The sequence below is a fragment of the Mercenaria mercenaria genome, chromosome 18, assembly GCF_021730395.1.
Source record: "Mercenaria mercenaria strain notata chromosome 18, MADL_Memer_1, whole genome shotgun sequence".
Lineage (NCBI taxonomy): Eukaryota > Metazoa > Mollusca > Bivalvia > Venerida > Veneridae > Mercenaria > Mercenaria mercenaria.
Genome location: NC_069378.1, coordinates 52142514 through 52164507, shown reverse-complemented (window position 1 = coordinate 52164507; position 21994 = coordinate 52142514). Strand labels below are relative to the sequence as shown.

At 33.7% G+C, this 21994-nt stretch overlaps 2 protein-coding genes across 2 annotated transcripts in view; both read right to left on the bottom strand.

Moving 5' to 3' along the window:
* The window catches only part of LOC123539417 (zinc finger protein 585A-like), a 40244-nt gene that overhangs the window by 6047 nt on the left and 12203 nt on the right, over nucleotides 1-21994 (bottom strand). The window contains exons 3-6 of the mRNA XM_053529853.1: nucleotides 9432-9514; nucleotides 8722-8861; nucleotides 4823-4904; nucleotides 4105-4281 (exon numbers count right to left, since the gene is read on the bottom strand). Of these exons, the coding sequence (XP_053385828.1) occupies nucleotides 4105-4281; nucleotides 4823-4904; nucleotides 8722-8861; nucleotides 9432-9514 (482 nt within the window). The remainder of the gene's footprint in view (nucleotides 1-4104; nucleotides 4282-4822; nucleotides 4905-8721; nucleotides 8862-9431; nucleotides 9515-21994) is intronic.
* Nucleotides 47-14805, bottom strand: LOC123539419 (stromal cell-derived factor 2-like). Its single transcript, XM_045323997.2, has 6 exons — nucleotides 14683-14805; nucleotides 10725-10837; nucleotides 9432-9514; nucleotides 8722-8861; nucleotides 4823-4904; nucleotides 47-4281 (listed from the first exon to the last, which is right to left on the bottom strand). Exons 1-6 carry the CDS (start codon nucleotides 14753-14755, stop codon nucleotides 4089-4091), a joined length of 684 nt encoding a protein of 227 aa, XP_045179932.2. The 5' UTR covers nucleotides 14756-14805; the 3' UTR covers nucleotides 47-4088.

Genomic DNA, 21994 nt, shown 5'->3' with positions numbered 1-21994 from the left:
TTGACCCCCAAGATGATTTAATTGATGCAAAAAAACAGGAAGCAAGTTCTTTACAAATATTTTATTATTTGCAACATAACATGAAAGTAATATTTGTCCCAATCTATAAAACATTCTTCTTAAATAACACATTTATAAGACTCCCGAGAAAAATAAAATCTAATGACCAAATTCTTTAACTTTATCACAAATACATATGAAATCCCTTTTTTGCAAGACGGTGGTAGATAATGATGATATATATGTAGTAGGTACTAACAATCAGCAACTTCTTTTCATTAATATTCTAGTATGCTATTTTGACTATCCTTTGTAACAGGAAATCACATTTTAATAACAACAAGCATTCTCATTCATCAGATATTTGACAAGGTACCCGAGACATAGATCTACCAGGGAACTATGGTAAACATCTGGTATGCTAGAATGAACAATGGAAACATGCCAAAAATGCAAAACAAGAGGACCATGATGGTCCTGAATCGCTCACCTGTCCCAACATGACCCAGTTTTGAACTGAGTGTGACGTCGTTTTTTTCCTATTATTTGACATAGTGACCTAGTTTTTGAGCTCATGTGACCCAGTTTTGAACCTGACCTAGATATCATAAAGATGAACATTCAGACCAACTTTCATACAGATCCCATGAAAAATATGGCCTCTACAGAGGTCACAAGGTTTTTTCATTATTTGACCTACTGACCTAGGCACGTGACCCAGTTTCAAACTTGACCTAGATATCATCAGGGTGAACCTTCTGACCATTCAAAAGTATGGCCTCTAGAGAGGTCACAAGGTTTTTCTATTTTTAGACCTAATGACCTAGTTTTTGACCACAACTGACCCAGTTTCAAACTTGACCTAGATATCATCAAGATGAACAATCAGACCAACTTTCATACAGATCCCATGAAAAATATGGCCTCTAGAGAGGTCACAAGGTTTTTCTATCATTTGACCTACTGACCTAGTTTTTAAAGGCACATGACCCAGTTTCGAACCTGACCTAGATATCATCAAGGTGAACATTCTGACCAATTTTCATGAAGATCTTGTGAAAAATATGGCCTCTAGAGAGGTCAAAAGGTTTTTCTATTTTTAGACCTAATGACCTAGTTTTTAACCACAGTTGACCCAGTTTCGAACTTGGCCTAGATATCATCAAGATGAACATTCAGACCAACCTTCATACAGATCCCATGAAAAATATGGCCTCTACAGAGGTCACAAGGTTTTTTTTATTATTTGACCTACTGACCTAGTTATTGATGGCACGTGACCCAGTTTCGAACCTGACCTAGATATTATCAAGGTGAACATTTGACCAATTTTCATGAAGATCCATTCAAAAGTATGACCTCTAGAGAGGTCACAAGGTTTTTCTATTTTTAGACCTAATGACCTAGTGTTTGACCGCAGCTGACCCAGTTTCGAACTTGACCTAGATATCATCAAGATGAACGTTCAGACCAACTTTCATACAGATCCCATGAAAAATATGGCATCTAGAGAGGTCACAAGGTTTTTCTATTATTTGACCTACTGACCTAGTTTTTAACGGCACGTGACCCAGTTTCAAACTTGACCTAGATATCATCAAGGTAAACATTCTGACCAATTTTCATGAAGATCTTTTGAAAATATGGCATCTAGAGAGGTCACAAGGTTTTTCTATTTTTAGACCTACTGACCTAGTTTTTGACCGCACGTGACCCAGTTTAGAACTTGACCTAGATATCATCAAGATGAACATTCTGACCAACTTTCATAAAGATCCCATGAAAAATGTGACCTCTAAAGAGGTCACAAGCAAAAGTTTACGCACGGACGACGGACGCTGCGCGATCACAAAAGCTCACACTGTCACTTTGTGACATGTGAGCTAAAAAAACAAAATATGAAATTAAATGGAATATGTCACTTTGAGTCCACTACCTTAAATACCTACTATAAAGAGTAATTTTAACTACATCAAGACATATTATATTGGATTTCAAACCTTTGAAACAAAAGCAAATTGGTCCCTTCTTTTACATTGATCTGTCACTGTTTATATTGAAATCAATGTACTGACACATTTTATTCACTGTCATCTACATGAAATTTCAAAATATTGATCAATCAGAACAGGGGAAATTAAAAAAAACTAAAACAGGATAATTTCAAAAGAAGATTAAACTGACTTTAGTTCAGTTTTTACCAATATTATACTGCCGCTGCCTTATACATATATTTTTTACTTCAAAAGCAAGAAATGTTCTTTCTTGAATACCAGCAGTATTTTTGCTAGGAAAACAACCCCAGTGAGTAAGAGGACTCACATACAGCAATTTATGAATGAATGTATAAATTCATAAACTATAACAAAATAGTACTTATATTAAAGCACTCGTTTCATTTTTTTTCTTCTGTCTTTATTCGAATATGGTATGCAAGAAAAAGAATCTATCAATGGAAGAGCGTATGGACGGAAATTGCAGGCTCCTGGGTAACTGTTTTGCAATAACTCGGCAGACACTCGTACCACCGAAACAGTCACCCTCAAGCCAGACATTTCCATCCGCATCTACAACCAGTGGAAGATTCTAATATTTTGAAATTAACACAAATAGATCTTTTCGATTTTTTCTTCCTGTTGTATCTTCTGTATTTGACTTTTTATCAATATCTTTCAGTTGTTACACCTTTTAATGACAGCCCGTGTTTTCACATGTGGATATTAAACAATGAGAAAAATCAGTACAATCCCTGTTGTATGAAATTTTTCAGATGTTATACAAGACAAAAAAAGAGAAATAACATACAACACAAATTTCACGTTAAAAACACAACAAATATATCAAATACATCATAAATGATACATTAACTTTGCAGCTGGGATATAATTTTCAACTTTAAAACATACAAAAAAAAATTCTCAGATAAATCATCCCAAACATACATCACTCTATTCAAAGCCTTTGGAAAGAAGGAACTAGAGCTGCTCTTCATAACAAGTGGCCACTTTTCCAAGCATTTGAATCAAAGAAATTGCAGTGGCTGTTAAGATACAAGCTAACTTAGTGAATAAGCTGACAAAAATCTATTCTCTCAATGAAATATACAGAGAAAATACCTCAATCCAAAAGCAGTCTTTTCCCAACATGAAAAGTTTATTTTAATATGATAATGTGAAATGCATCAGCTTTTCTTCAATGAGAAACTTTTGTGTCAATTATAAAACTCAAATTGAAAACCAGTCGCAAAGCTCAAGCAGCTGATTGGCTGTTCTCGAGTACAATCTTGGAAATGACCAATGGCAAAGTCAAATTTTCAGACTGGTTTCCACACTAACACCAATTAGTTTTTGACCCCTATATTGTATTTACTTTTTCACAATAAATTTGTAGACATCTTTGATAAAACTTGCAAATTTGAGATAAGGATTCCCATGGGAATAAAAACATCCCTATACAATGTACATGTATGTACCAATTATAACACATTCACTGATAACTAAAGTTCTTTTTTCACATATTTATGGTCAGTATTACACTATCCCAACTGTACACTTAACATAGCATAAAAAATGAGACACATTACAAAATTATAGTTTTCGGATAAAGATACAACTTCTCAAGTTGGAAAATGAACAATATTTTTACAACATGCAAAATGTTTACTACTATTTCTGTATTAAACTATTCTTTCCCATGTCTTAAATTGTTATAAAATTTAGCAAAATTAGAGGCAACAATAAAATCTTTCAATACTGTAAAAGCATAAATTTTTGCGAGGGTTTAATTTTCCCATATTTGTAAAGTCCTACAAATTGCGAAAATTAATCTTTGCATAAATATTCATCATTAGTATAATTCTTACTCAGGAAGAATACTGTTTTTACAATTTCGTGAATATTAAACCTTGCGAACATACTCAAAATTTCAAATTCGTGAAATTTTGACCTAGCAAAAATATGTGCTGTTACAGTGAATAAAAGCAAAGAACACCGTGCTTTAAACACAGCTCAAAACACAAAACTTGTTCGTAAAATTGAGAAAAAAAGATACAAAATTTGAGTAAAATTCCTAGAAATAAGTCAATAAGATCAAAGCTCTGTATGCATTTGATGATGTGCATTTAAATCTCCTCTGTATGTCCCTTGAGGGTCCTCTGATGGGGTCACGTAAACTCCCTCCATTGCCTGCCAATAATTGAGATCATTTGGTGATGCATATCCACTAACTTCACGCTGTCCTTTAATTGGACGACCAAAGGTATCACCCGACACATGAAGGTAACTAAAATTATATGATTCAGGTAAATTGAAATTCAATGTACAATGTACAGCATCTTAAATTAAGAGTGAAATAACACATGCAGCTATTGGTGAATCAGCAGTGTAAGTGACCGGATTGTTCATATCAACCGTTTCGCAACTACATGTATATATATTTTTGATAGTCAAACTGATATAAAATTTCGAGTCATCTCCAACAAAAATTTTTGAAAATACTCCATCAGTGGCAAGCAACAAGGTTGCAATTCAGCTGAACAAAGTTGCCACACTTAGCAATGGCAGTAAATTGTATAGAAGGCCAGTTGCTTTGTTACTTTTATAGCTGTACAGGATTTCCAAATAAAGAGAAACGCACAGCCTGAAAACATTTGAACAGAAAACATGAAATTTGCCTCATGTCCTGGTGTGCTGCAATCAAAACCTAGATCATGTGATGAAGAATCAAGTGTACAACATCCTTTATATGGACAATGTACTTACTATTCTGTTACAACAATATGTATTATCACTTTATTCCAACAGGATAGTAACATGTTACTTACTATTCTGTTACCACATTCTTTATCCTGACTCTATCTTTACGGCTCCAAAATTTCCCACTGCAAACTATTGACCAGTTATCTCCTGAAATAAGTGGTTTAAGATAAAAAGGTCTAAAAATATTTAACATTTGATCATAGAGTTTCTAACAACAAACAGAAAATTTTTATTTTTCTACAGTTTTGCGGAGTTGTAATAGTGACAAGAAAGCTTGGATGTTTTGGATACAACTTAACTTTCGTATCTTCTGGACCGAGTAAATAACTTGCTTAATACTCTGACCAGTACAAAAAAATTAAAATTAGATGAGATGAGATTGAACAGCATGCATGTACATTAACCCTTACCCTTCTAAATTTCTATAATGAACTAGTCCATCTTTCAATCTGGACAGTACCATTAACTGTCTAAAGGGGCTCTTATCGAAAATAAACTGACTGAATGGCAAACAGTGCAGATCTTGATCAGCCTGCACGTCGGTGCAGGCTGATCAATACCTACACTGGTTGCAAACACAGAATCAATCGTGCCATGCATGATAACAGCTTAAAATTTAATGTTTTGAATAAACTATGAACCAAATAACACCAAAGATTCCTTTGGTTTTGTTTGTTTTGTTTCAGGGTTAACACCTTTTTAACAGTATTTCAGAGATTCTTTAGGTAAAGTCTTCAAAAATCTGACCAGCAAAAAATATATCTTAAAGTAAGCAACTGGTGCTTTTATAACCTAGCTTAATGGTTATATTCATCTCACTGAAAAATGTCTCACAGTACATAACACAAGTTCAGCGATTTTCGGAACACAAAATTATCTAAATCTTTAAGGCTGACATATAATAAACACAACCCAACTGAAGACTATAATCTCAGAGCTCATTTTCACCATTATATCCATAGTGTTGAAGTGTATCTTTGGGTAGAACACTTTCTCCTTTTTCTGTCAAATTGTCAATGATGAAAGTAATAACCACTCAATTCAAGGTATGTAATCTATCTAGGAGTGTAGTTTAAAGTTATATAATAAATATAATTAATTATCTGTTGTGTTTTTTGCTGGGTTTAAATTCACACTGACAATATTTCCACTTATCTATGTCAGAAGAAGACCTGATGTGCCCCTTTAGGCATTCTTTTAAACTTGTACAGGCACCTGGGTAGAACCATCTACTTACTTTCCTTTAGCTAGATGGGTGGCTTCCTCACATGACAAATTCTACTCCCCACAAATGATTTACAAGCACACATCGATGAGAGAGCAAGTGATTTGTTAAGTCATTCACCTTAACCAAAAAGGTCCATACAAGATGAAAAAAAATTAAGCCAGAACCTACATGTGTATGAAGAACAATAAACTCAAAACAACAAAAAATTACACAAATGAAATAAAAACATAAGGCTCAATGAACGATTTCTTTATCAAGGTCATGTTTTCTTATAAATACAGAACTTGATGCCTACAGAAACCTTTATACCACCATAGTCAAAATATATTTAAGAACCTTTTCCTTTTTCTTTGGACACAGTACATATTTGAGTTATAAACTTAATAACAGAGAGTTTGAGATTTCCTACTTGTATGTTAATATAACTTAGTAAGCAATTCAGGTATTCTGTGATATTGTTTAACTTTATACACATAAAATTTCTTGGTTTTGCCCAAAAATTCCTATTTCATTGGGAAATTAAATTTGTGGATATCATGTTTTGAAAATAAAATGTATTGGAACTGTTTTTTGTTTTTTCTTTTGTTGGGTTAATGTTGCACTGATTTAGGTCATAACTGAGCCGCTAATGAAAAAACCAACATGGTGCGTTTGCGACCAGTATGGATCCAGACCAGCCTGCGCATCCGTGCAGTCTGGTCAGGATCCATGCTGTTTGCTTTCAAAGCCTGTTGCAATAAGAGAAACTGTTAGCGAATAGCATGGATCCTGACCAGACTGCGCAGATGTGCAGGCTGGTCTAGATCCATGCTGGTCACAAAGCCACTATGTTGGTTTTCTCATGGCACAGCCCATATGATTACTTTCCAGTTTTGATGGTAGAGGAAGACCACAGGTGCCAGTCCCTTCATTATTTATTCACAGACGGGCACCTGGGTAGAACCACCAATCTTCACATGAAGAATGCATAGCCCCAAGGGAGGCTCAAACCCACACCAATGAGGGGCAAGTGATACAAAATCAGTGACTTTAACCATTCAGCCATGGAGACCCTTTTGTGAATTATATGTGTTTGTTTTTGTGGATTAACACAACCACCGTATCCACAAGAACTACTCCTCAACTAATCTTAATTATTAATTCACATCAAATAGCATTGGCACTGAAAATTCAACATGCAAGTTCCTATAAACACTGAAGTTCGGAACAAAATTGTGTAACTTCAAAACCATTAGTGGGTCACTTGATTAATTTACTGAACAAAGTTGAGCAAATATTTAACACCAACTGGTGCTGTTTGATTACTCATACAGATATGAAATCACAATCTCTCTGCTGATAAAACTGTACCTGCATGCATGAAACCTGTTCCTGTTAATAACAAATACTGGAAGTATTACTTTCAGCAACTATCATTTATTCAATTAACCTGAAGTCTGCTAAATTTCTAAAATGGACTGGTCCATCATTCAATTTGGGAACTAACATTTATAATTCAAAGGTGTGTTTTACTGATAATTTACTGACTAAATAGTGAACAATGCAGATTATGATCAGCCTACACAGACTTGGTCTGTACTGGTCGCGGAGGCAGACTCACTGCCCGCCAGCAGACTTCAAGTTAAAAATCATTGGTGACAGTATATCTAGTGCTTGGTCTAAGAAGCTGAGACCCAGTATTATTAGCTTTGATGCCTCCGAGTATGTTTTTTTTCCCTGGCACATTAAGCTCCTGAATCTCTCCCTTTAACCCTTAGCCTGCTAAATTTCTAAAATAGACTGGTCCATCATTCAATATGGGCAATACCATTTATTATTCGAAGGGGTGTTCACTGAAAATTTACTGACTGAATAGCGAACAGTGCAGACCATGATCAGACTGCACGGATGTGCAGGCTGATCTTGGTCTGCACTGGTCGCAAAGGTAAAATCAATTGCCGCCAGCAGGCTAAAGATTTAACATAAATTTTTGCAGACTATATGACGAAATTTTTCCTCCATAATAATATTTAATACTGCAAGCCTTATTCATAATATCCTGGTAGCACAAAAAAACTTAACAGGAGAGCTCTTAGGTGAACAGATCTTTGATAACTTGTATATCTCTGTTAAACCCTCATTTATTCCTAGAAGTAAAGGTAAGGGAACTGTTACAGTAACTGAAATCAGCCGACTTCTTGCAATTATGTATTCTCATAGAGCTACACGCATTCTAAAGAAAATAATGCAACTCTTGCAAGCACATGACTTTCTATACAAGCTTGAATAACCAAAAACAAAATCATACAAAAAATGTGTAACCTTATGTCAACTGTCATCACAGGTCCACCAACTTAACTACCGATAACGAGAGATGTCACAGAAACAGTCAGAATTTTAAAACTTTTTTACAGTATAAAAAAAGCTATTTTAAAATTGGTCTAAGAGATCCAAACATAAAGAAGACAAAGAAGACAGTCAGGGACCACATTAATTAAGGGAGCTCAGGGAGTTCAGGAGCTTGACCTTACTGAGTGTTTTTTAATGTGGCATATTTTTTTTATTCATGATTAATAATGAACTCTGAAATGGGAGAGAATCAACCATTTAAACAATTTCTAACAATATACTGACAAGAGTTACCTCCCTTCATCCTATAACAGCTTTGACTTCTAAGACTGAAAATGTTGACTCAATAAGGGAAGATAATTACCAAAGAAAACAACTACAAACAAGATCTAAATGAGAGTTACATACCTTCATCCCCTTCTCCATCTTCACCAAAGGCACTGACTTCTAAATTATGAGATAATGGGGATTGAAAATGATGACTGTGTAAATTTCTTCTAGTTTGTAAATGCATTAATCGAACAGTTTGTCCACATTTTATTGGCTGCCTGGAAGTATTTAAATTTATAACTGAGCATAATTTTGACAAAATAAGTGCTAGAGAAGTAGAGTAATGTATCTTGTCTGTGAGATAAACTAATGATGCCAAAAATGTGCGTGACTTATCAAACCCATTTGGCCTCAGGCAGTTTTTGAAAAACCTGCTTACATGCTATATAAAAGGGCAAGTTAAAACAATTCTGTACAAAATCTAACTTAATTTTTCAAAAAAACTCATACCCCCTTGATAAAGGAATATATCATGCTTGCGAGCATAACTGATTAATCATTTTAATTTATTGTTTCAACTCCATGACGCAGCTTGATTTCAGTCCTTGACACTGGACTATTTTTTCAATGATGCCACTTCCCCAAGTACCTGTTTCTGTTTCAGCTAGCGGGGAATGGTGACAGGACTCAATTAAAGGTGGAAAATTGCCCTGAATCAAATAAATAATTCTAATACTAAAACTATTTTCCACAAATAAGTTAAACTCTAGAAGGAAACAACTTAAAATCAGACTGTCCTGGCAAATGGTCACAAACGAGCAAAAATAAGACCCCAAAACACTACATACCCTCTGATACACTGAGCTCCTGTTTTCGCCTTTACTTGCCAATAACTGTTATGATCATCTGAGGATTCTACTGCTGTCACAGACTGCAAGAAAAACAAGAATACACAAAACTACAATGTATAGAACAGACAACTAAGATATGAATTTCGAGGCTACTGCCATTGATTAAGAACAGTAACTTTGAAAACAATTTTTAAACACTTGATACTTAATTTCTACAAGAAACATTGCTAATACAGTCACAAGTGTCGCCATTACTTTGTGACATGTGTTAAACTTTTAAAGTTTATGCCTGACCCAAAATCTGTTCTAGACTATCATGATACCGTATAGCGGGTTATTTCTACGGGGGGAATATTTCTGCATTTCTGCGGTCTCTCGGTAAAATCGCAAAAATATTTCCAGTAGAATATTCATCCAGCAAAAATTTAAAACGCAAAACAATCTGCATTGTTTTCATCAACGTTGTTTCACGATATGTTACCCACAGTAATCCGAAGTTCACAATGGCATGGTCTTATTATTTGAAATTACCGTCGTCATCTAACAATTACCGATAATGATATAATTAGGTGTGATGGTCAACACCTAACTGTTAATCCTTAAGAAAACGTTTCTTTTTTTTTTTTTGTTTGTTTGTCTGATTTCTTTTGTGAATGTAATAAACTGAGTGAATTTCACTTGAGTTGTTCTTATCAATCCCTTATGAACATCTTCCGAACTATACCTGAGTAACCTTTATACTTGTGTAACCGTTCTGCAGATACCGTAGTTTGCAGTTCTAGTGTGTACAATTGTTGTTGGACTTATATATTTTCAATTCACATGTTATTATACCCTACAATGCATTCATTAAAAGCAAAGCTACTTAACAGCAGTTACTGGTAATTTAGTTTATTGTTTTCATATGCTTTCATTCTCACGACGTCCGATCACGGGGAAATACCTCCTCCTTGGTATCAAAAAACGCAGAAACTTCACTTCCTTTTATGTGAAAACGCAGAAATTAAATACGCAGAAATTACTTTCACAATTTTTGGGACCAAAACGCAGATCTTTTTGACTGCAGAAATAACCCGCTATACGGTAGTTGTTTTTTTTCCATGACTCCAAGTGTAACAAACCAGTTGAACAATCTTACTAGTTTAAGCAAATTACAGAAAAATCTACTTTAAGGATAAAAGAGATGCAAAACATAATAAATTATGTTTGTAAAACCTAAACAGCTGTCTTTTTGTTATCTTTTTATTACTTTTCCTTGATTGAATGTAATTTTTTTATTATAAATGTTACCTGCTGTCCACTTCCAGAACCATATTTGACATCATGAGAATGCAATCTGACATGGTGATAGGAGTTGTAAAGTTTAAGTGTAGACCCACAGGTCACATAATCGTAATTAAACCCTGAAAACATAATAAACATTGAATTTCAAAGATAACACAGAAAATGGACCTTTTTCCATCATTACCTGGATCATTTCCTAGCTCAAAAAGTTTTCCCCATTTTGTCAAAAATATTCCTCTTATAATTATAAACAAGAGCATCGCCTTGCGGGTGCAGATGCTCATCTGATTTTTTTGTATCTGTATAATAGAAATATTGTCCTAACCATGATTTTTTAAGTCCAAAAAGGGCCATAATTCTTGCAAAAAGCAGGACGGAGTTATGTTTCTTGCTGTACAGAGTCAGCTTATGATGGTAAACAACTGTTGCAAGTTTCAAAGCAATAGCTTTGATAGTTTTAGGAGAAAAGTTTACCTTAACATAAAACTTAACTAATAAATCTGATATTTTCCAAGTCCAAAAGCCATTTAAAGGGGCCATAATTCTTGCAAAAAGCAAGACAGAGTTATGTTTCTTGCTGTACAGGGTCAGCTTATGGTGGTGAACAAGTGTTGCAAGTTTTAAAGCAAAAGCTTTGATAGTTTAGCAGTGTTTTCCCTTGACTTTTGAAAATGAGGGTCATTGTGACCCCCAGTGTTTCACATGTGGGGGTCATTTCCAAATTTTGGGGGTCATACAGATATACTAAAATTAGTTTTTTGAATAAAACTTTTTTTTTACTTATATCTAGTGATTATTTACAGATTGAAGTCTTTCCTCATATTTGTCACTGAATAAAATGATAAAACAGCTGATGTTTGACTTTTATATATTATGTGCTAAAATAGGTTTCAGTACTTTTTACCAGGCAGTGTTATAGTAGAAACAGAAGATCTAAACCACTGGGTCCTTTTGTACTTGCTTCCAACGATGTCATAAACATCGTCAGCATTGCTTTGCTTTTGAGCCATATTTTTTAGTAAACAGCAGACTGGTACTGCTGGTAGTAGTAGTTAGCAGTGATAACAAATGTTATAAAGTGTTAATCAGTCAAAGTATCAGACTGGGCATTAAGTTTGTGGAATGTGAATCGACGGAAATGTAGAAAATTGGTGACACAGTCTGCATATAATTACGAAACTGAAAGTACTTTTTCAGAAAATTGCTCTTTGTAAACAAAATTGGCCTGATTTAGATTTTCAAGAAATTGTGTCCACTGTGACGCACAGAATTTATTTTTACGGGTCATTTGTCAGAAAAGTGCGACTATGACGCAGGATTTGTGCATCAGGGAAAACCCTGGTTTAGGAGAAAAGCTGACCTAAACACAAAACTAAACCAAGAAATCTGACTTTCTAAGTCCAAAAGGGGCCAAACTTCTTGCAAAAAGCAGGATGGAGTTATATTTTTGCTGTACAGGGTCAGTTTATGATGGTGAACAAGTGCTGCAAGTTTCAAAGCAATAGCTTTTATAGTTTAGAAGAAAAGTTTACCTAAACAATAATAGTAAACATAAAACTTAACCAAGAAATCTGATATTTTTCAAGTCCAAAAGGGGCCATAATTCTTGCAAAAAGGAGGATGGAGTTATGTTTCTTGCTGTACTGGGTCAGCTATTGATGGTGAACAAGTGTTGTAAGTTTCAAAACAATACCTTTGATAGTTTAGGAGAAAAGCTGACCTAAACATAAAACTTAACCAGGCAACGCCAACACCAATGCTGATCAAGTGATGACAAATTCAATAACTCATCTTTATTTTTTCAAATAATCAGATGAGCTAAAAATGATGTTGTTTTTTCTTTTTACACATATATTTCAGCTAAGACTTGCAAAACACATGTTATTCCAAAAAATGTGTTTTTGACATGAGTAACAAAAGCTTTTCCTTTTGTCACATCTACATGTGTTTAGTACGGAGTATTTGGCAATTTGTAGCAAGACACCCTTTGATAAAAATCAACTGTGCAACACGCGACAGCGTTAAATTACTTATGTCCGATTTATTGAATTCCAAAGATAATGGAATTAAAGTGTAATAATGAAGTAATTAAGATTACAGGTACAAGATTTCTGTGTATTCATTTTATTCGCAAGTTCAGGATTTCATTAAAATATTTGTTACTTTCATTGAAAAACCTGATATGTCCATGCCATATTATGTTTTTTGCAGTGTTGGTCATCATGTTGGTAACGGTTTTGTTTCTATTTAATGTCTGTTGTTTTGTTATCTTAAACATCATTATTGTGATAATTTTTGAAAATGTTAATATCTCTCCTCCACGTACAACCCACTTACCATTCAAAACAATGCGGAAAGTTTTCCTTCTATGTCAGAGTATGTATATATAACCAGTGACATAAATCGCGTTGCTTAATTTGGAGACTTCAAATACATATTTAAACCCAATTTTTCACACTAAAAAATTACATGTCTGGAAAGCTCATTCCATATACAATCTTAATATGTCCAAACTAATGATAAAACCTCCATTTTGTAGGCAAAACACTTTTAAACAACATATATGTCAGCGTGTTTTCCGCCTACACCGTTAAATTTCTACCTCAGTCATGTAAAGCTGTGTGTGTATTGATAGATCAAGTTCAGCGCATTTCACTGGTTACACGTTTCTACATTTCAAATTTTGAATATGTATACGGAAGGTGTTATAGTAGGTTTCACATGCTATGTTTTTACTTGAATCTGTATTTCGGCGTTTTAAATCATTGTTTATAAATGTTTTCCTAGTGAAATATAACCACACTAGTGAAAAAAAATTGTGTATGTTGTAAAACTATAAATCTAGTGTTGGATACCGGTTCCCGGTATCGGTACCGTACCGAATAACCACTTCGAAAAGTACCGGTATATACCGTTTTGTAAAGAACCGGTTCTGATTTCGATATTTCCATAAAAGTAAACAAACAAAATAATTACCAAATCGGCAGCAAAAGAAAGCAGAAAATAAGCAAACAGTATTTGAAACACAGAAATAACGCGATCGACATTGTTTACTGACACCGCTCCGAGTAACCTCCCTCTATTAACATGGTGAGCTGGCCTTGCGAATAATTTCGTATAATAAATATTATTATACTTCTTTTCCCGTCATTCTAAACTACGTAAAGCATACTTTATCGCAAAATATACGACACTGTCATATTTTATCAAACCCAAAAAGGTTATATAGCGCTGAATAAATTGTTTAGTTTAAATTTAGTCGATTTCCACCACAGCTTTGATCTTAACTTCTTGAGACTTAAGAGGCAGACATACAGTAAATGTAAGTCTCTGAAATTGGTCTGCCTTGAATGTTGCAGACTTACCAACATGCAAATAAAACAGTCTTCTGACAGTGATATACCTGATGCTAAAAACTGATATGCCATCGACATACCTGTGTTGTGAATAAGGAAGCTAATTGGCTTGACTGTTGTGGAAATAAGAAAAAAAACGGCATGCCTTTCCATTTAAAATTGGGCGTGTCCTCCCTTAAACATCTTTATCTTATCTTTCTGCCATTTTAACCTTGTTCATTTTGTTTTAAATAAGTTTTTTGGAGTAAAAAACCAATGACCTAATGCAATATTTTCCTAGTTAATTCTACAAAAACTACATAAAATAGTTTCTTGTATCTTGAATTCTATAATACTGGCAATGCGACTACTACATCTAAAAAGTGGCATAGCCTAAACAGAAATTTCAATTCAGAACATGTCAAGACTAAATAATAGAACAATCAATAAATACAATAATTTTGTAGATTAATGAACACTATAAATGACACGACGTGTTTTATTGTCCAAAATATTTTTGTCCGAAATATAGACAACCGGCTTACTGTCATTTCTCGTTTACTAAGTATCAGTAACGTCTTTAAACAAGACATATATCAAGATATCAGTAATAGTAATGAAATTCTTACCAAATACACGATTATCTAACAATATTAAACTTAAGATAGACAAAAAACTCTGTAAAACTTTCGCAAAATCCATTTTTATGATTGGAACTTCTCGGATTTCATCCAACACAACACGTTGATGAATTTCATTGGATGACGATATAGGTTTGTCGCCACTAAAACTCTGCTGCACGATCAAGGCATTAACACACTAAATAGCTGGCCTTCTTTATTCTACATAAAATTGACAAATTTCAAATGGCAGCAGCATACATTATAGCACATTCTATATGTCTGTAACTTACATTTTTAACAATATTGACAGTGCTGAATAAAAATCAAAAGGCTTTATAATTGTGTGCTTTTTTCTTTCTGGCTCTTTTATTTGTTCATTTAATATAGCAGTCGGTTGTAAAAGCTTTTCTCGAGCTTAGGTTTCTTGTTATGATATGAAATAAAATTTATTGTATTGTATTGTATAGTATTGTAAGGAATGTGGGGGGTCATGCTTGATTCCAGAAAAAATATTTTCAGTCAAACACACTAACTGTAAAATCAGCTAAAATGAGACTACAAAGTGCAGTGGTAGTGTATAATCTAAGATTCCCTGACAAATTCTGTCATGATATCATTTCATTATGAAAATGCTTTCTACATGTCAAACGCATATCTGTTCTGTGGTTTCAGAAAAAAATTGCAAAGAAACTAAGGAAAATAGCTTTACAGAAAAAAACTGAGAACTATTTGAATCCCACATTATACAGTACCATTTTTTGCACCATTTTCTATTTAGTGTCTGTATACCTCAAGTTGATAATTTTTAATAACTATTCGGGGATCTATAATCTATAACATACACTGCACTATGTTTACATTGTTGTTAAACATAGCCTAGCCCATTTTAGCCTTAATTTTGAAGAATTATCTTTAAATGTTAAAACTGACATAAAATGAAGAGAAAAATAGGGTTCATGTATCTTCATTTCACATTTGCCTACTGCAAACCACATCAAAATTACATTGCTGTAACAGTTTATGCTTAATTTGAGTTTTACTTTATCAAATACATAATTCTGTTTTATTTTTTTCTACTGAAATGTCAAAATTACATGACACTATGAAATGTAACAACAGGAAGATATCTGAACCACTAAACGAGCAATTCTCACATATGTTTTCCAGTGAATATGATCAATACTTCTTACTTAAAGGCTTATGCTAGAATTCCCTGTATATGAGATGGGCGAAAATTTTCCCAATAACAGAATTTCTTTAAACTTTGGATATTGAAGGACAATCATCTAAGAAACAAAAAAATGCAATAAAAATCATAGGTCACCGGATTCGAAAAAGAGTTATCTGCCCTTGAAAACGTCATTTTTGGGGGAAATGACGTTTTCAAGGGCAGATAACTCTTTTTCGAATCCGGTGACCTATGATTTTTATTGCATTTTTTTTTTGTTTCTTAGATGATTGTCCTTCAATATCCAAAGTTTGAAGAAATTCTGTTATTGGGAAAATTTTCGCACCAAATTCTAGCATACGTCCTTAAAGGGAATTCTTATAGTTTTTTATGCGCATCTTTCTGCGCAGCCGACACTTTCTTTGGAAAACTGAACTGAAGTCAACAATTGTTGAAACATGTTACAGACAATTTTAAATATGAGGAATCTTGAATGAAATAACATTTTTGATAAGTTTTATCAGTAATCAAATGTTGATACTGGCTATGTTGTATTGACAAGTATCATGCCCGACATATATCTTGCTTTTTGTGGTTGTGTTTTCACATCGCATTTTAGTACAAAGACAGTGTTGTTCATATAATGTAAGATAATTGACTTAGTACTGATAAGACAATATCATCTTCAAGATTATTTAGTATTCAATTATAGAAAGAATTAAGAATTTTTTAAACTTTTTTTTTAACTTCTAGCAGACATACATGTAATCAATTTGGCTAGGTTCGCGCCATTTTCCGTCCGAACAGGTGTTGTATTCTAGCGGTCTTAACATAAAATTTAGCCTGGTGACCCATACATTTTTAGCCATTTTTATTCTCACAATACAATTATCTATACACAAGAAAAACAGGAAAAAATTCTATGAAAGAGTTTTTTCAAAATTAAAAAAAATATTCTTCACTATGGGTATTTTTCATTGAAAAAAAAGTTCACAAAAGTAGATATGAAACAATATTTATTTCATTTGTACCCATTATTGTAAGGATAGAGTATTACAGATATGACTATGATATCAAATAAGTATATAATAAAATCTGTAAAAAGAAAAAAGCCGTATTGTGCTGTCTTGATGTATATTTTGGTTGGTATTTATAAAAAAGCAGGAAATTATGAAAATGTTGAAAAATCGCTGTCAGTGTCAGCAACAGTGGGTGTGTTCAAAACAATTTTTCACAAAAACAAGCCTGGTGACCTATTGTTTTTATTTGTTCATTGTTTTCAGCACAAAGTTTCCTATCATATATGTGAATTTAAAAAAATTCTATGAAAGGAAAAATACTATAGGAATTCTCTTTAAAAGTAAAAATAAAATGAAAATACCAGTAGCCTGCGTATATCTGTTACAGAAAACATCTCAAAATATCTTAAATTTACCGTTGATGAGCTGACACAAAGGCATACTAAATTCTTCAAACTGTCTGTTGTCTAATGTCAAATAACATTTGACTGAAAACTGCCGTAGGTTCCTCTGTCTTCATGAATGAACACCATTCCACTATTTCAAACTACAGAAATATTTCATTGACTTGTCTCTCCCGTTAACTTCTAAAATACGCCATCTTCACCACGACATGTCTCAGTTAAACCTCAACCTCTAGAACGGCGTACAGCATGACTTTTGTGCCATTCATCGTGCAATCCCAGAAGTCTCCTCTGTCTTATCTGGTGTCTCTTTGGGCAGTGTTCTTAGTCTTCTCTTCTTTATATACATCCACGATCTCCCTTCTAGGGCCATATCAATAGTCCTCTTGTTCGCACATGACTATCTGGTGTACAGACAAAGCTGAAAACAAGAAAGACACCAGACACCTTCCTGAACGAAAGCTAGAATATGACGAATATGACGGATCGTTTTCTAACCATTGAGAAAAAGAAAACGTGTTCGTGCCTTTTTAAGTAAACAAAAATATTAGCCAAGTGCTCATATGTGTTAATTATGGACAAGATATAATGAAAACATAAAGCAAAGCCTGTTTAAGAGTATTTATTTATGTTTTACCAACACAACAAGCATATTGTACTGTTTCAGTTCACTATGAGCTTAAAGCATACGGGAGAATAGAAAACTTTTGCAAGAGTGATCTTAATTACAACATACAGTTTTAAGCAAGTAGAGCTACAAAACAGCGAAACTTTTGTACTTTTTGGTAAATTTGGTTTTTGCAGAGAAAATGAAGTTAAAGTTTTGCATACCATGAATGGATTTTGCTTTGTTTATTATTATGTACATAGAGTTTACATGATATTTGAATGTATATTTCAGACCAGATACTGGCAAACGCCTGGGTACTTTCAGAACACTCCTTACAAAGTAACCAGAAACTTCATCATCATTTTCATTGATCGCAAAACTTTAAGATAGTATAACTGTATTTTAAGTAAAATGCGTAGCAAGTAGAAAGTCTCTCTTCGTCGTAAAACAAGATCCAGAGCCTTTGTGTTAAACAAGTTTATATCTGGTAGAAGACAACCCACAAGACGCCATAAATCAACTTATCAAAGACCTCGGAAAAATGCATTTTTGGGCTAAAATTAATTCTTATCAAACAGAAACTCTACTGAGTTCCAGAAAGCATAATAAACCCAACCGCACCATCCAAAATGAACTATTAACAACCTATCTACGGACCTGAAATGGGAAGCACCATCTAACAGAAAACAAGAAACAAAACCTTACATTATTCTTTAAAACCAAAAATGACATTTTCTCATTTGATTACATAACCACAGAGAAACAGATACTAAAGTAGAAATAGCACGAATATACCCTATTATCATGTCGCCATACACAATTATACTAAGATTCATTTGTTTTATCCGTGATTCGTGAATGGAAAGCGCTATCCGAAGATAAAAATGCAAGCCAATCCTTAGCAATATACGAGAGACACTTAATAAGAAACGCATCATACCATTCATCGCATTAACAACATTGCTCAAATATTACATATTAGTCTCTGTCTGGGTTATAGGTCCTTTTATTTCATGTTTTGATTAAATTTAGTGGTTAATTTACCAATCTTGTAATTTAAGGGGTCCCTGCAAAAAGGTACCTATCTCCATTTAGTCAAAATGTTGGGAAAACGCATTTTTGTAAAATTTTGGTGAAATATGATATTTCCCAAAATAATTGCAGCTGTGGATTGTATTCTATTTAAACAGTCGTATTACAAAGTGTCGTTTATTTTGCACTATTTATATCTTGTCGATTATGTTTATGCAACAAGGGTTCTAAGTCCGTGGAGTTATGCAACAAAGGTTCTAAGTCCGTGGAGTTAGGAACATTGTTGCATTTAAACTATGATTTGCAAATCATTTATGCCTAAATATGTCAATGAAATATATTCATTTCACATACTTGATGACTTTTAAAATTATGGATATAGTCTATTTACATTGGGCTTGTGTTCTTTTCATTAACCAAAACAGCCATCAAAGCCCTAACTCCTTGATGTCAACTCATTGTGGAGTTAGAACCAATGTTGCATACGTGAAATACCAATTTTTTCCACTTTCAAACAGAAGAATCCGCTGCTGGGGGAGTTAATCAGGTGCAGAATTTTCTTTTTTTATGCCATAAATGCCATTTTGACCAAAAATGGAGATAGGTACATTTTTGCACGGACCCCTTCAATTTCTTACCAGTGATATTTTTCACTGTGTAAATACCAGACATACTTCACTCTAATATTTCGATAATTCTCTGAAAAATGTGTAATAAAAGTGGGAAAATTAAGTCTAAACGTGAAACAAAAAGAAAATTCGTTTGTTCTACATGCACGATGAAATATCTTCCACTCGTGAATACCATATCTTGCATTTTCACCCGTGGCTACGTCACTCATTACAATATTGCATCTGGTGTTCATTGGAGAAAGATATTTCAATTTTACTCTGAAACAAACAAATGGCCTCTGTGAATTATGAACCTTACTGTACATGGAGTGAAATTCAAACAACAAACCCCTACAATGTACCTTTTATCATGTCCGATTTATACACTAAAAAGACGATTGTTCATAAATGACATTTCTTGTCCAGCCACCACTGACAATCTGTCACTCGGTAATGAACACTTTCGAATCTATATTGTCTTTGCCAATGAAATACTGTACGAAACGCATTCTTGGTTAGTATTTCTCACGTAATTTTCTAATTTTCGTTTTTTTTAACTAAAGAACGAGTTTAAAGTAATAAATTACACGTACTTGACCTTGACGCAAACCATACTTTTGTTACTTGTTGGCCGTCTTCAGACTATGCGAAATATACCCCCCCCCCCCCCCCCCCCCCCCCCCCCCACACACACACACCTCAATCCAACTCCCTGGGTCAATTATTGCTGCAGACAATATGTTAGTCTATACATGACATTGGATATGTTACGTCTATGCAGATTTTAATGAAAATTTTAACCAAAAATCGTGTTATAAATTGCCTTGTATCTATGAACAAAAAATCTGCATTCAGTAAATTGTACCCTGGCACTTTTTTCCTACTTAGAGAAGATATGTCCCTACGTACTTCTATATAATCAAAAGGTTTATCTAGACTTTCAATGTTAACAGTAATTAAGTTATTTTTACAAGATTTATCAAGAATTTTTGGGGAAAATCATCAATTTGAGAATTACTAGTTCTTATGAGCAGAAGGCTACTCTGTGTAGATAAGTTGGAATAAGAAAGTTTAGTCTCCTGGGGTAGTGAAGTGATGGTGGTCTGCATGTTGTACTAGATCAGGTTGCGTTCATTTTGTAAAATACAACCAGAGAGTTGTGGAGCCGACGTTGAATTACTAATAATAGTAACTCAATTTCCACAGGCCTGCATTGTAACGATTTTGATTATGGGACAAACTATTGATGGCACCAAGAAAGAATTTTCATAACCTTTCAAAAAATAAAAATAAAAAAAACAACAGCAAGAAATATACCTGTAAACCATCGCTTTTAGCCACTTTTTCTCTTAGGAGACGGTGGCGCACATACATTCCAACAACATTTGTTTTATTTTTTTTCATGAAATCGCTCAGTAGAAATATGCGTACTGTTATAATTTTCCCAAAATGCATCCATGATTTCATTATATTATTGAAAGCAGCCATGGATTAAAATTTAGATTTTCAAGCACAAAAATACATAATTGTAATAATTGGAAACCACTTAAATGTACCTCTCTGAACTCCCTATACAGAAAAAATGTCTATATTTAAAAATGTACGCCAAATATATAATAAACAAGAATGTAAAAAAAAAATTATCAGCAAGGTTTAACATGTGTCAGACAATCCTCGGTCGCTTATAGACACTGTTCCATTTTCCTTGAAAAAGAAAAACACAGAAATAACAATTATTACCCGGTTAAACACTGAACACCATCTAAACGATAATTGATTAATAACAACGAGTGGCCCGAGTTGACAAAGTATTTTCATCTTGTTTGAAACTATACAATCTTTTTCTTGAGTTAAATTTCTCTTATTTACTTACTTTCTAATCCTCCGGAAATTTATCTTAACTCTGATTATCTAAACTTTGAAAAGAGAAGGATGGTTATGTATATTCAAGTGAATAATCTGAGAGCTGCTATGGTCTGAATAAAGATCCGTCGAAATTATTTCAGTATCCCGGTGCTACGTCAGTAAAATGGCATTTGTCGGTAACATGCAGGTAACGTGACGTGACGTCAAATTAAGGATTACTCGATAGATACATTTTATATACATGTGTGTCATTATAGGCAGATAGCCCTGCTTTGATGGATGCCACATGTTGACATGTAAAAGCAACGATGGTTTGGCCTATAAGCGTACATGAATATAATTGTTTGACAAATTGTGACCGTTTTATGTGCTGGAAGATATTTTCTCTAGTTGCTTTCATTTGCCATTTGGTGCAGACTGCTAGCAATGTAGGTGATACAGTTTTGAAACGAAAGTGTTCAACAAGAGCGCTCCACTACCAGCAATCAGTCCAGTCTTCATTCGGAAGTTTTACGCGGGTCGTGGTTATTTTAGTTTAGTTTAAACATAGTTTATTCCAAACAAAATTGAAATATTTACAATTTGTGTTTATTTTGTTAAATACTAAC

Bases quoted from the DNA above. Each gene is read 5' to 3' on its own strand.
- LOC123539419 (XM_045323997.2), bottom strand. From the start codon at position 14,755: ATGGATTTTGCGAAAGTTTTACAGAGTTTTTTGTCTATCTTAAGTTTA. The intron at 9,515-10,724 runs GTAACATTTATA...TTTTTCTTGCAG, and splicing joins GTTCTGGAAGTGGACAGCAG to TCTGTGACAGCAGTAGAATC. The intron at 8,862-9,431 runs GTATGTAGTGTT...AAATACTTCCAG, and splicing joins GGAGCTCAGTGTATCAGAGG to GCAGCCAATAAAATGTGGAC.